The following is a 13,032-nucleotide window of genomic DNA, read 5'->3' as shown; positions in this document are numbered from 1 at the left end:
GCATCCGACTTTGGCCTAACTCATGATCTCGCTGGTCCTGAGTTCTAGGCCCACGTTGGGCTCTGTGCTGACAGCTCAGAGCCTGGAGCCTGTTTCAGATTCTGTGTCTCCCTCTCTCTCTCTCTCTCCTCCTCCCCTACTCGCACTCTGTCTTTCTCTCTCAAAAATTAATAAATATTAAAAACAAAATTTAAAAAAAGGGGGGGGCAGCAGAATTTGGTAGCAGAACAGATGTAAGGAGAAAGAGAGAGGCAAAGACAAACTAATTTTGGACAGCAGGGCAACACGATACCATGGCCTTTGCAAAGATGGGACACCATGTAGATTATATGAATTTCACAGAACTCCAAGACATCCACATGGAGATGTGTTCAAAAGGTTAACTGAAGGGCAGAAGCTGGAAGCTGGATTGTAGAAGGTAAGGAGGGAAAGTAAGGAGAGAAGGTGAAATATCCAGGTGTAAACCCTCTCTCTACCAGTCATTTGGACACAAAAGAAAGAAAAATGGGATGGGACACAGCAGATCAGGCAAAGGTGTGTATTTGCCAGGACTGACCCGTGGGTGGTGGAAACAGGAGGAATTAGGAGGAAACAGGGGTTGCTGAGGAGCTAGGTCCATGAGGTACAAAAGCATGGCATACAACAAAAGAGGGGAATTTACCTTTAGGAAGGATGGGTGTTTCTTCATGGGGACACAGATGTCTGAGAAAACTCATTCCCAAGGGCCTGGATCCAGGTCAATACTCTCTAAAGCAGAGGCCAGGAAACTGTTTCCATAAAGGGCCAGACAGTCAATATTTTAGGCGTGTGGGCCATATGTTCTCTGTCACAACTGCTCACCTCTGCTACAGTAGTGCATAAGCAGTCACAGACAATATGTGACTGAATGGGCAGAACTGCAATAAAACTTTATTTTGAGGGGTGCCTGGGTGTTTCCTGAGATTGAGTCCCCTTGGGATTCTCTCTCTGCCTCTCCTGTGCACATGCTCGCACTCTCCTCTCTCAAAATAAGTAAATAAACATGAAAAAGAATTTAAAAACAGGCAATGGTTAAAATGGCTCATTTTGTGAATTTCACCTCAATTAAAATAACAACAAGCCCCGCCCTCGATTTGACCCAGGGGGCTATAGTTTGCCAATGCCTGCTCTAGAAGTAAAGGATGAGCAGCTGAGGACTTACAGAGAGAAGAGAAGAGCTGGACTTTCTTCCACGGGGACTGTGGACTGTGAGCGATGAATGATCTGAGTTCAAATCCAGATCTGCCACTTACCAGCTGTGGGATCTTGAGTACATTACTTCATTTTCCTGAGCCTTAATTTCCTCATCTGTAAAGTAGGGGAAACAGCAGTACCTACCTCACTGAGTTGTTCTGAGGATCAAACGAGACGATGCATATGGGTATCTAGTATAACACCTGGTTCAGGAAAGATTTTATTTCATTTTTAAGGATTGACCATGAATTGCAGGACCCCAGCTGCAGTTGAGTACCATGACCATGGAGCCCTAGCAACCTAAGGGGTGGGACTGGAAAGAAGGGAGGATTTGGGGGCTGGGGCAGAAAGCAAGGGGAGGATTGCACTAGCTAATGGCAGAGAGAACAAAACATATATATCCAGGTCTACAGATAAATAGACCCACAGCTGCAAGCAAACACACACACACACACCTGTGCACTCACATGCACACCAAGGTGATATAACCCAACTCCACTGTTCTTAGTGGGATGAGGTTGTGAGATGCTTTGTCTCTGGCTAATCAGTGTGGCCCATAGGGAAGTGCCTCCCTGCAGGGTGGTTTATTAGACCCCGGCACAGACCAGCTTACCTCACCAGCACACATCACATAAAGCTCTAGTCTGGGAGTGCTAACGCCTACCACAGAGGCTGGAGATAATAAAGACAACTAATCTCAGATTCCGGTCAACCCAAAGCCTTTCCACCTGTACTTCTCAAACTTGAGAGAATCGCCTGGGGAAGAAGTTGCTTAGGCTGATTCAGTAGATCTGATTTAGTAGGTCTGGCAAGGGCCCAGGAATCTCGAGTTAGCAAAAAATCCCAGGTGATTTCTTACCTTAGTGATCCGAGAACCACACTTTCAGAAATAAGGCTTTGCCCCCTCATCTCTGAACACAGCTGTAATGATAGAATGATGGGATCCCCAAATTTGTTCCTGGAACTGCAGCCAGAGAGCATGATCCACCCCTATCTCTTAACGCTTCTAGCTACTGCTTGTGGGGAAAAGATAAGCTCAGGCCGGGTGTCTTGGGGTAAAATGACTAATTCTAAAACAGACGTGAAGATTTTCCAGGGCACTGGGTTTCCCCAGAAAAGTAAAACTTCAGTCCAGAGAAGAACTGATCTAATCTCTTCAGTCGATTAGAAAATCTTGCAGATAATTACTCTTCTCAGAACACTTTGGTTGAAACATCCAAGTGCAGTCTATTCCAAGCCCAGTTCCTCTCTTCCTGGCCATCCAAGAAGTCTGTGCCCAGTTATTGCTTCTTCATCCTAGAACACTCTGCTTCCAGCACCTACAGACTGAGCTACAAAGCAACTGCTGTCATCTGGTTTCACAGTTTCTTTCTTTCTTTCTTTCTTTCTTTCTTTCTTTCTTTCGAGTTTTGCACATATAGACTTCAATACTTACCAAGTGAGTGACTGAACAAATCCATGATAGGTTGGATAAGTTGACAGAGCACATAAAAAAGATTTAAAACCACGAATTGGGATGATTTATAACTGAAGGTCTTTCAATCTGGTTAGGCAAAAAAGACCACAGGTCATGAATAAAAGAGCACCTGAACCATAATCGCTGTCACTCACTGCACACACATACACACATATGAATGCATGCAAACCCACACAATTTATCTCAATAAATGCCATTCTTTTGGGGTGCCTAAGTGGCTCAATTGGTTAAGCGTCTGATTCTTGATTTTGGCTCAGGTCATGATCTTAGGGTTTTGTGAGTTGCAGCCCCACGTCGGGCTCCATGCTGACTGTGCAGAGCCTGCTTGGGATTCTCTCTCTCTCCCTCTCCCTCTGCCCCTCCCCACTCTCAAAATAAATAGACTTTTAAAAAACTTAAAAATAAATACATGATATTCTTTCAAGTTAGCCCTTTGAGAGGTCCTGTCAGTCCTCAAAATGTGTTCTGTTGGGATCTCAACTTTGGAAATTGCCTCAAGAGTCAGTTGGCTCTGTGCTCACCCTTCATTTTTGACCCAAAGAAGAAAATTTAGCTTGATTGGTCCCCTTATTCCCAGACTGGGTTCCTAGTGATTTGGGGGTGCTTCCAGAATTCAAATGAACCCTCAAGGAATAAAAAATTGCCATTCATTAGAATATTCACAGGCTCTGAAGAGAATACTAAACATGGAATTCTATGCACAATTTAAGGAGTGGCAGAACCATTGGATCAAGTGTGGTGAAACAACATGGAACAGATTAGGAGATTCACTCATTTGCCATCAATAAGGAACCCACTCCAGCTGTTTACATCCTGAGCACAGTGGCAGAGGGTGGCAGACAGCAGCCAGAGACCCACCAAACCTGGTTCCTCTCCTTCCTGAACACACAGCCGCTCTGTATTTCCCAGTCTTTCCTTTAGACAGTCTATATGTCTAGTTCTGGCCAATGGAGCATAGGAGGAAGTGACATGAGCCCTTTTAGCCCTGGGCCCAAAAACTTCTACGGCATCCTCCACATGTCCCTTTCTTCTTCCACCTACCAGCTGGATGTTGAGAATTCAGGGGAAGACCCTGCCTGCCTAGACAATGTTTGACTACTAAACAGAAGGAACCTAGGTCCCTGAATTACAGTGAAGAGAACTCTCATCCCCTTCTCACTTATATCAGACTGGGACATGAGCCAGAAATAAATGTGTAAAGTGTCAAGTCAATGAGATTTGAGGGCTATTTGTTGCAGCAGCAAGTCTACACTGACTGATACAGACACACATAGTTACACAGAATAGCCCATCTGATAAGCAGCTCAGTTAGAAGCCAACACTGCCATTTGGAGCGTCTGCCCTTGTGACTTTCAGTTTGGGGTTCATATCTGAAAGCAGGGCTGTTTTCTCCATCTTCGACCTATTATCACATATGCTGCAGGTCACATCACAAAGATCAGTGTTCATCAAGCCCTTCTGCTGGCTGCTGGGGGATAGCTACTAATCCTTTGAAATGCCACTCACCCTCAAGGCTTCCCAAAGTGAATCTGATGTAGACCACATGGCCCCTATTTTAAGCCAGGTTTCACATTTGGTGAGTCCAGCTTCTTTTATATAGTGACTTCTCTAACAGACAGGAAAGTGCATATACACACAGATACAGACACACACACACACACACACACACACACACACACTTGTGTTTTCAAACAAAAAATAAAACAGGGAAAAGCCCAGGCTCTCCATTAGAGACTCATTTATAGAACTCCTTCTGCCTCTTTTGGAAGAAGGCTGTGGCCACCCTCACCTCAGTGATTGGTGGTGAGGGTCAACTGCTATCCAACCTCCACTCACTCCCAGCCCATCAGACTAGGGAACAGAGAAAGGGTACCAGCCTCGATGCTGCAAGATGGGCTGCCTGCCCAGGAGCACAGCCAACTGGGGACCCCCTGATGCTGGTGGGCCTTTCTTGCCATCTGCTTTGCCTTTTACTTGAGTGTGACCTTCTCCTCAAGAAGAGTACCTTGTCAAGAGTCAGGGGCTTATGTCTCCACTCACTGCCTCAAACTGACAAACTGGCATCTATTTCTGCTTACGAGGCCCCTCAAAGGAGCCCAGGCACATCTCCCAGATACAGGGATTCTGAGCAGTGTGTGATGAGTACAGACTTCGGCACTCCCCTGTCTGTGGAAAAGTGCAAACATTACAGAATTACTGCCCTTCCTCCCCCCCACAACCCATGTAACCACTATCTGATCTTCTCCTGGGCTCTATGTGGACACCGAGGGGATAAGACATAGCAAGAAAGTGGGTTATTTGCTCTAGAGTAAGTCTTGGTTCAAATAAACTGGTGAGTAGGTTTTTTGATATTTAAAGAAAAACACCCAAGGCTCTGGGAAGGGAAGGGAGAAGCTTGAGAGGAGAAGTGGTATAGGAATGTGGCCAAAGAATCTGATAAACTGAGGGGGTGATGGGGTAGCGCAGATTGAAATGGCAGGAGGCAACTCTGCCGGCTCGCCTCGCTCTTGCGCATGCGCAGATTTCCTGCTGCCGGCTAGCGAAGGTGTGTCCCACTATGTCTGCGGCTGAAGCAGTAGGACTCCACTCTGCTATGAAATTTCAGGCTAGTAGACGCCAAGAATCAGTGCAATGATTCGTGGATTTTTTTTTCTTTCTGTGTCCCCCCCTCCCCCCCCCCCCCCCCCCAGTTAAGTGACATGGAATCAGCAGCGCTGGTAGAAGAACCCTTTTATGACACCTCCTCCACCTTTATTTCCTCCCCCCCAAAAATGTGCATCTCATCTTAGTACTCACAATGCCACTTGGAGTCAGGAAGGACTTATAATTCCCATTCTACAAAGAAGGACATCAAGGATCAGAGAGGCTAAAAAGCCTCCCTAAGATCGCAGAGCTGATAAGTGGTAGAGCCAGGATTCAAATGGAGATTTGCTTCCCCAAATCCCATGAATTTGCAACTACACCAAACTCCCTCCAAGTGAATCCACTTAAGAGTCAAAGGTAGGAAGAAGAGTCATTAGGCTGAAGGGAAGACCTTGCATTCTCTTGCTTTGGTCCTTCTGTCTCATTTGTCCTTGAACTTCATTCTGCTGTTTCACAAGCCTTTCCATATCCTCTGCCCAACCTGGTTCAAAACCCACTTCCCCAAAAAGTCTCCTGGATGTCTTCCTCCCTCCATGTCTCCTCAGCATGTGTGAATTCAACTTGTAGAGTGTCATTTGGCTGTATGCTGCACTGCTGTGTGGCTGTGTACCTTCATTGTCTCCCTGGTCCTCAGCCCCCAAAGATGGCCCTGAACCTATGAAACATTTCTTACATGGTCAAAGGAACTTTGCAGATGGAGTTCAGCTAAGGACCCTGAGATGGGGAGAATATGCCAGATTATCCAGTGAGCCCAATGTCATCGCACTTGTCCTTGAAGGCAGAAGGGATGTGAAGGTGATCTGGCTGCGACATCTGTCACCCCGTTGATAGCCAGGGTTGATTTGGCTGATCTGGCTGGCTAGGCGGGTGTGTCCCCTTCCTCCCTCACGGCTCTATGTGTGTCCCTCCAGAAGCTGCGTGCTTGGTGGAAGAGGATGACCTTCCCTGATACAGGTGGACCGTTCTTCGGCCAAGTGCGTAGGGGTAGCTGCTCTCTCCTGCTAGGATCTCCAAACAAGCTCTTAAAAGCAGGAGAGGGAGACAGTGGAGTTGGAGAAGATGTGGTAACAAAAGCAGAGGCCAGAGCACAAATGATGTCTGGTTGGTTGCTGGCTTGGGAGATGGATGGGCCCACCACCGAGGCCTGCAGGCAGCCTCTAGAAGCTGCAAAAAGCAAGGAAATCTGTAGACCTTCTGGAAGGAACGTGGCCTTGCCGATGCTGTGATTTTTAGCCCAGTGAGACCCACTCCTAGAACCGTACGTAGAGAATATATTTGTGTTGCTCTAAGCCACTAACTCTGTGGTAATTGTTACAGCAGGGGATAGGAAAGTAACACAGCAGGACGGGGGACTCTGTTCTCTTCTTACCCTGCACCTCCTCCTGCCCTGACAGCCCATCCTCACCAGCTACTAGTGCGGCTGGGACTCAGCACACAGCGGGCCTTCTGGGAACCTCGGGTGATTGGTCCCTGCCCCTGCAGAGTTCGGGGCTGGTTCTGCGGCCTCTTCCTCCACTTGCTCTGACCTCAGAAGTGAAAGCCCACCACTCGCCCCCCTTCCCTTTCCAGTGCAGAAGGCCAACACGTGTCCAGGTAGGAGTGGAGCTGAAGCTGGAGTGTTCCTGGATCGTGCTTAATTCCTATAAGGATCTTCTGATAAAGTCCCATAAAATATTGAAGATGGGTTTTTGTTATCATTTCTCAGCCTTCCCTTCTCCTAGCACACAGAGTGGGCTACAAGCCCCTTCAGGACCTGGCCCTTGCCTTGTAATTCTCTTGCCTCACACTGCCTCACTCTTTTGCCTCTGAAATCTTGAATTACCGCAAACACCTTTCATCACGCTGTCCCCTCTGTTGGGAATGTCTTGCCTCTCCTCTCTTCGGCAAGTGCTTGGATGCAGGTCAGACATCTCCTCCTCTAGGGAGCCCCCCCTGACTGCTATCAAGGGTGACTTAGGGCTTCTCCGCCTATTCACAATCCCTGTGTCTGCCTCTGTCATTGCTCTTACTGCTTCTGGGGTCCCTTCAGTTCTCCTCACTTTCCTCCTCTGCCCATGGAGAGGATGGAGCTACCACCCAAGCTCCCTCTGCCACACCACCGCAGAAGCAAGGAACATTTCTGGCCCCACCCCACCTGGCTTCTTATATTTGCTCCTCCCCATGGGAGCAGGAGGCCAATCTGATTGGTCAAAGCTGGGACCACGTTTCATTGGCGAACAGGACCCAGAATTGAAAGGCAATGTGTGGTCACCTTATGATCTCTGCTCCTCTGTTACTGGGTGATGAGGTCAGCTGGTCATTCTCTCTCTTAATTCCAGCTCCTCATCCCAGAGTCTTTGGGAGAAGTGATATATATTCAAAAGGAACAAAGTTAGACACCACAGGCCTCGCTTCGACCTTCTGACCTCAGCCGCATTCTCCACTACTGCTCTTACACCTCTGTCCAGGTATTAATACATAAATTGGAACATTGTTTCCCATCCTTAAATATACATCCTCATTCAGAAACCTGGAGAGGAGGAAGGCAGATGGAATCCTGAACCTCGAACTTCCACATTAATTTATAATTGTTTATACAGGATATACTCTATTGTGTAGGTCAGAGGACTTGTTAGCATGACTCCCAGAGACATCTGAGAAATGACCACTGTTCTGGTTCCCAGCCCTGACCTCAAGAATGTTCTAGAATGGGGCTGTACTCACCCTGGAAGTGTGAAGGTGGTGGCTGAGTTCATCTCTGTTTGAATGGCCTGTAGTCATATTTTTACATTATAAAGCTCTGAGATTGGTGAGGGGTACCTGGCTCAGGTGAGGTGGTCTTGGGCATGTATACAGTGGCTCCAGCCATGGATGGATAGATGGATGGGAAGGTCAATGGATGGGTGGGTGGGGGCGGTGGGTAGATAAATGGCTAGATCAATACATGAGTGGGTAGGTGGATAGATAGATGGGGGAAGGATAGATCATTGGATAGATTAATCAATAGACAGCATGGCCTGAAAGGTGACAGTCATGGTCCTAGAAGGTGTCATATGACCCTCACTCATTCACATTCTCATCCACGACAGTGTATCCCTTGGCAAAATCTTTAGGCCAGAACCTTCCCCTCCACCTATTTTAGAAAATGCTCCTAGTCTCACTGCCATAAACTCCGACTACACTGACAGTTTTGAGCAGCCTTTGGATAAGCAAACTGTCTGAATGATCCAGTGACATCTGTGTCTCATTTTTCTGACAACTGTACTTACTTCTGGCAACATCCCTTATGTGCCACCTCAGATCCTCTCTGACCCACCTGTCTCTGGGGCCAAGGCCACTTGTTCCATCTCAGCCACCACTGTAGTGGCCAGTTCTGCTAGGCTCCAGCCAATTTCCCGAAGAATAAGGTTGCTGCTTCCTGCAGAACTTGCTAGGTGCTCACAGAGCGCAAATCACAAGTATGGTCAGGACTGAAGCGGGGAGGTGGTTTAAATCTCATGGCTAAACTTTGACTGTGGGAAACAAAAACCAGTGGCTAAACTCTCGTCCTTTTCTCCCTCTGCAAGAAGGTCCTGAGATGCAGGTGTCCCTACAGTCTCTCAGAAGGGTACTTCGAGATGGAGCGTTTAGCCGCCCCTGATGCTAAAGCGTTGCTCATTCAATGTGGAGCCTCTTTCCCTGCTTCAGTCCTGTTTCCTTTCGCTCCTGCTTCCCTGGGCGCACCAGGGAACTTCTGCTTCCTGCGGATCCCAGGCTATCATCTGATTATTGTTGTACTGGTTACTATGACCATTTACACAATATGGTTTGGGTGAAACACAAGATTTTTGGACCTAATAAGATGGTTCGGTGTGTTTAGCATCTGCCTCCCACACAAGACTGTGAGCTATTCGTTTAGGTATCCCCAACACTGAGGGGAATGGTGAAATTCTATACCCTGTCCTTCTCTTACTCTTTTCTATAACATGAATCAGATTGGCAAAGTTCTCACCTGGATACTTGAATCCTCTGCTGTGTGTGGTTTTCAAGCTCAGTACCACCTTTTTCAGAGGCATTACTTTTTTAGCTTGTTATGCAGAATCCAAAAGAGTAAAATGCAGAATTGTTAAAGGCTTCTGTGGTAGGCTGAAAAGGGGTACCCCCAAAGATAGCCACATCCCAATCCTTAAGGCTCTTGAGATGAGGAGATGATCCTGGATTGCGTGGACCCTGAATGCAACCACATGTATCCTTATGAGTGAGGCAGAGGCTGACACTCACAGAGGAGATGCGGTGTGACCATGGAGCAGAGAGATTTGAAGATGTTGGCTGTGAAGACAGGAGTAATGTGGCCACAGGGCAAAGACAGCCTGCAGCCACCAGCAGCTGGAAGAGGCAAGGATGGCATCCTCCCCAGTAATCAGAGCCCCTGGAGGGAGCACAGCCCTGCTAACACCTTAATTTCAGTGACTGACTTCGAATGGTGAGAGAAGACATTTCAGAAATGAGGGCAGTTTCTTCTTGAAAAGGGCCCTCAGAGATCACCAACTCAGGCCTTCATGAATATAGTCCATTGCATTATGGTGTTGCTATTTACCACATGCCTATTGGGTTTGTTTTCTTTAATCCAAATGGTGCCTAACAGTAATCATAAGCGTGGCCTCATTTTCTAGGAGAGAATGAGATCCAACTGGCTTCTCATCATGACCTTCCCATCCCTGCTTGCTTTAACCCATTCCATCCAGCGGGCCAGTGGTCCTCAACACAGGGCCCGAGGATGGCTCATGTGGAATCACTGGGACACTTATTAAAAATGTAAAGACCAGGACTCTGCCCCAAACCTACTGAACAAAAAACCCTATGGTTGAGGTGCAGAAATCTGCACATTTAACAGGCCTCCCAGGTGAGTCTCAGCACACTGGCTTGAGAACGTCTACTACAGAAGAAAGGGGTCAGAACGGACCCAATGGCATGTCCCTCCGGCTCAGTGGTGAAACCACCGACTCTGGGCCAGGTGCTGAATTTACCAGGGGAAGCTACTGCCCTGGCCTCCAGGACTACGTGCTTGTGATGAGTGCCACCCTGAGCTCACAGAGGAACCAAAAGAGTCTTGTCCCCTCATGCGTTCATCCTGCAAAACAGCTGCAAAGGTGTCCACAGAGCTGGGGACCACAAAGGCTTTTGAGAACGAGTCACCATTAGGTATTTCATGGTAATTTAACTTTTTAATTAAAAAGACCTTCCCTAAACAATAATGGCTTACAAATGCATGTGCCCTTTGATCTTGCAATTCCACTTCTGGGAATGTATCCTACGCATACACTTTATGCTTGTACATATGTACAGTATTATTCACTGCAGAAATGATTATAGCAGCGTAAGATTGGAAACAATCCAAATGTCATCATTGTGGAATTGATGAAATAAATTATACCACTTTCATACAATGAAAAATGATGAGGAAACCGTATATGCATTGATGTGGACATGTCTCCAAGTTAAGGGGAAAAGCAAGGTACAGAACATATATATAACATTTTACCTTTTGTGGATAAAAAAGGAGTAGTAGGAATCCACATTCCTATTTACTTGTGTATTCATAAAGACATGCTGGAAGTATATATAAGAGCAGTGACTACGTCTGGGACAGGGGGTGAACACAGGGGAAACGAGGATGGGAGGGAGAGTTTTCACTCTATGTGATTATCCTTTGGGGTTTATAACCATGTGAGTGTATTATTTATTCAAAAAATAAATAATACAATACAATTTAAAATAACCGTTTATTGTGGCCTTCAGAACAAGCAACCTGGGCTGATTCTCCACACCTACAAGTCTTGATGTTTGTTGTGGAGCTCTTCAAACTGGGTGCATGTTGAGGAGGCCACAGCCACTCCAGTGGTTACCCTGGTGAGATGTGGTGCTCCAGACCAGAATGCAGATGTCCATTTTCCAGAACAGTGGGAGGACAGGTCTTTGAGTTTCTTACTAAGGAGAATCAGCATCATGAAGGTTCTGAGATTCAGATCCATTGTGCACAGGACAGCTCCAAGAAAGGAGGGCCCTTGGGCTGCCTACTACTAAGCACTCAGTACCCTAGTACTGAGACATCAGTTGTTCCCGACTCACAAAGGAAGAATGGTGGTAGCGATCCCGAGTAGCGAAGTCTGCGTTCTCCTGGGTGAGCTGAGTCATTTCCATGTCAACCCTAGCCAGGGATGGCGCCAAAATTATCTGCTCTTGGGGAGATCTCAAGCTCCTTCAGTGAGAGAAACACAGAAGCCGTCAGAAAGAAAGACGAAGTACTGTAACAGCAGAGACGAGTCTCCTCTGGGATAGAGCAACAATTTACGAAAATGTCATTGTGCTATTATTTTGTACTTATTATTTAATATGGATTTAAATAAAATAACTGCGGAACACTATGTGTAGAATAGTTCATGAACCCAAACTGTAATAAATATATATCAAAATAAGGGGAGAGAGTGAGATTTATCTCTCTTTAGTAGAAACAGGTAAAACTGCATCCACCCAATAGGAGGCAACCCACAAAGATAACCATCCAAATGGTATCAAGTTGGGGCTCTACAGCTTTGCTTTGTTTTTCTGTCAAATGAAATCATGGAACGGAGAGGCTGGAAAACTGAGAAGAGTAGGAAGAGAAACTCCCTCTTTGGTTCTTTGGAAAGGAAGTTGAATGAGGAATGGTTCCCAGGGCTAAGGTTTACATAGGAACTGCAACGATGGGAACTGCAAAGGCTTTTGGCACTTTGTTGGCCTGAAGACAAAAAGCAAGTCCTGATATGGATTCCATTGTCACTGAAGTGTCTACATACAGTTGGAGTTAAAATAATCTGGTAAGGGAAAATGTCTGGGATACAAGAGGAAAGTGCTAGAGGCAGAATGCAGTAAGGAAAGATCAGACGGGCAGTCAGGGTACCTATTGAAGATGGATAGTCACAGCTCTGCCACTAGTTAGCCTCACGGCCCCAGGCAAACCTCTTCACCTCCGGTGCCTCTATTTTTCTCATCTTTCAGTCCCTATCAATTCCGTCAGTCTGTTAGGTCCTTAAGTCATACCTTAAGCATGGATTTCCTTGTTAAAATTTTACTTAAAAAGAATCATCTACTTCATGAGTAGTAATGTGCGAGTTGTTTAAAGAATATATTTGAGGGGCGCCTGGGCGGCTCAGTCGTTAAGCGGCCGACTTCGGCTCAGGTCATGATCTCGCGGTCCGTGAGTTCGAGCCCCGCGTCGGGCTCTGGGCTGACAGCTCAGAGCCTGGAGCCTGTTTCAGATTCTGTGTCTCCCTCTCTCTGACCCTCCCCCGTTCATGCTCTGTCTCTCTCTGTCTCAAAAATAAATAAACGTTAAAAAAAATTAAAACAAAAATAAATAAAGAATATATTTGACAATTATTTTTAAAAGGTTCTAAGCTTGTGGAACGTCAGCAGAAAGCTCCAGCTGTCTGCTGCAAGATGTGCTGTTACAGAAGTTCAGATCACAGGACTACAGCTTGCAGCTGCTTGCTGAGAACATACCCAAATCAGAAAGATGGGAGGTTTTCTGAGAAATGAGTTAATTTCTCTAAAGGTTGGATCTGCAGGAAGTGAGGTTAGGAGGTGACAAAAATGCCATGCCAGTCAACATACAAGTGTTTTTGCTGATGTATTTTTTTGTTAATGCCCTTTTTTTTTTTTTTAGCTGAAACCATTGCATTCTTCTGAGTTCAGGGAAATAA

At 46.4% G+C, this 13,032-nt stretch overlaps 1 protein-coding gene across 1 annotated transcript in view; it reads right to left on the bottom strand.

The window, feature by feature from the left end:
* Nucleotides 1-11,129: 11,129 nt before the first annotated feature.
* The window catches only part of SLC12A8 (solute carrier family 12 member 8), a 148,483-nt gene continuing 146,580 nt past the window's right edge, over nt 11,130-13,032 (bottom strand). The window contains exon 15 of the mRNA XM_047874263.1: nt 11,130-11,549. Within this exon, the coding sequence (XP_047730219.1) occupies nt 11,387-11,549 (163 nt within the window). The 3' untranslated portion in view covers nt 11,130-11,386. The remainder of the gene's footprint in view (nt 11,550-13,032) is intronic.

The sequence above is a fragment of the Prionailurus viverrinus genome, chromosome C2, assembly GCF_022837055.1.
Source record: "Prionailurus viverrinus isolate Anna chromosome C2, UM_Priviv_1.0, whole genome shotgun sequence".
Taxonomy (NCBI): domain Eukaryota; kingdom Metazoa; phylum Chordata; class Mammalia; order Carnivora; family Felidae; genus Prionailurus; species Prionailurus viverrinus.
Note: the sequence above shows the minus strand (reverse complement) of the source record. Positions and strands in the feature narration are given on the sequence as shown.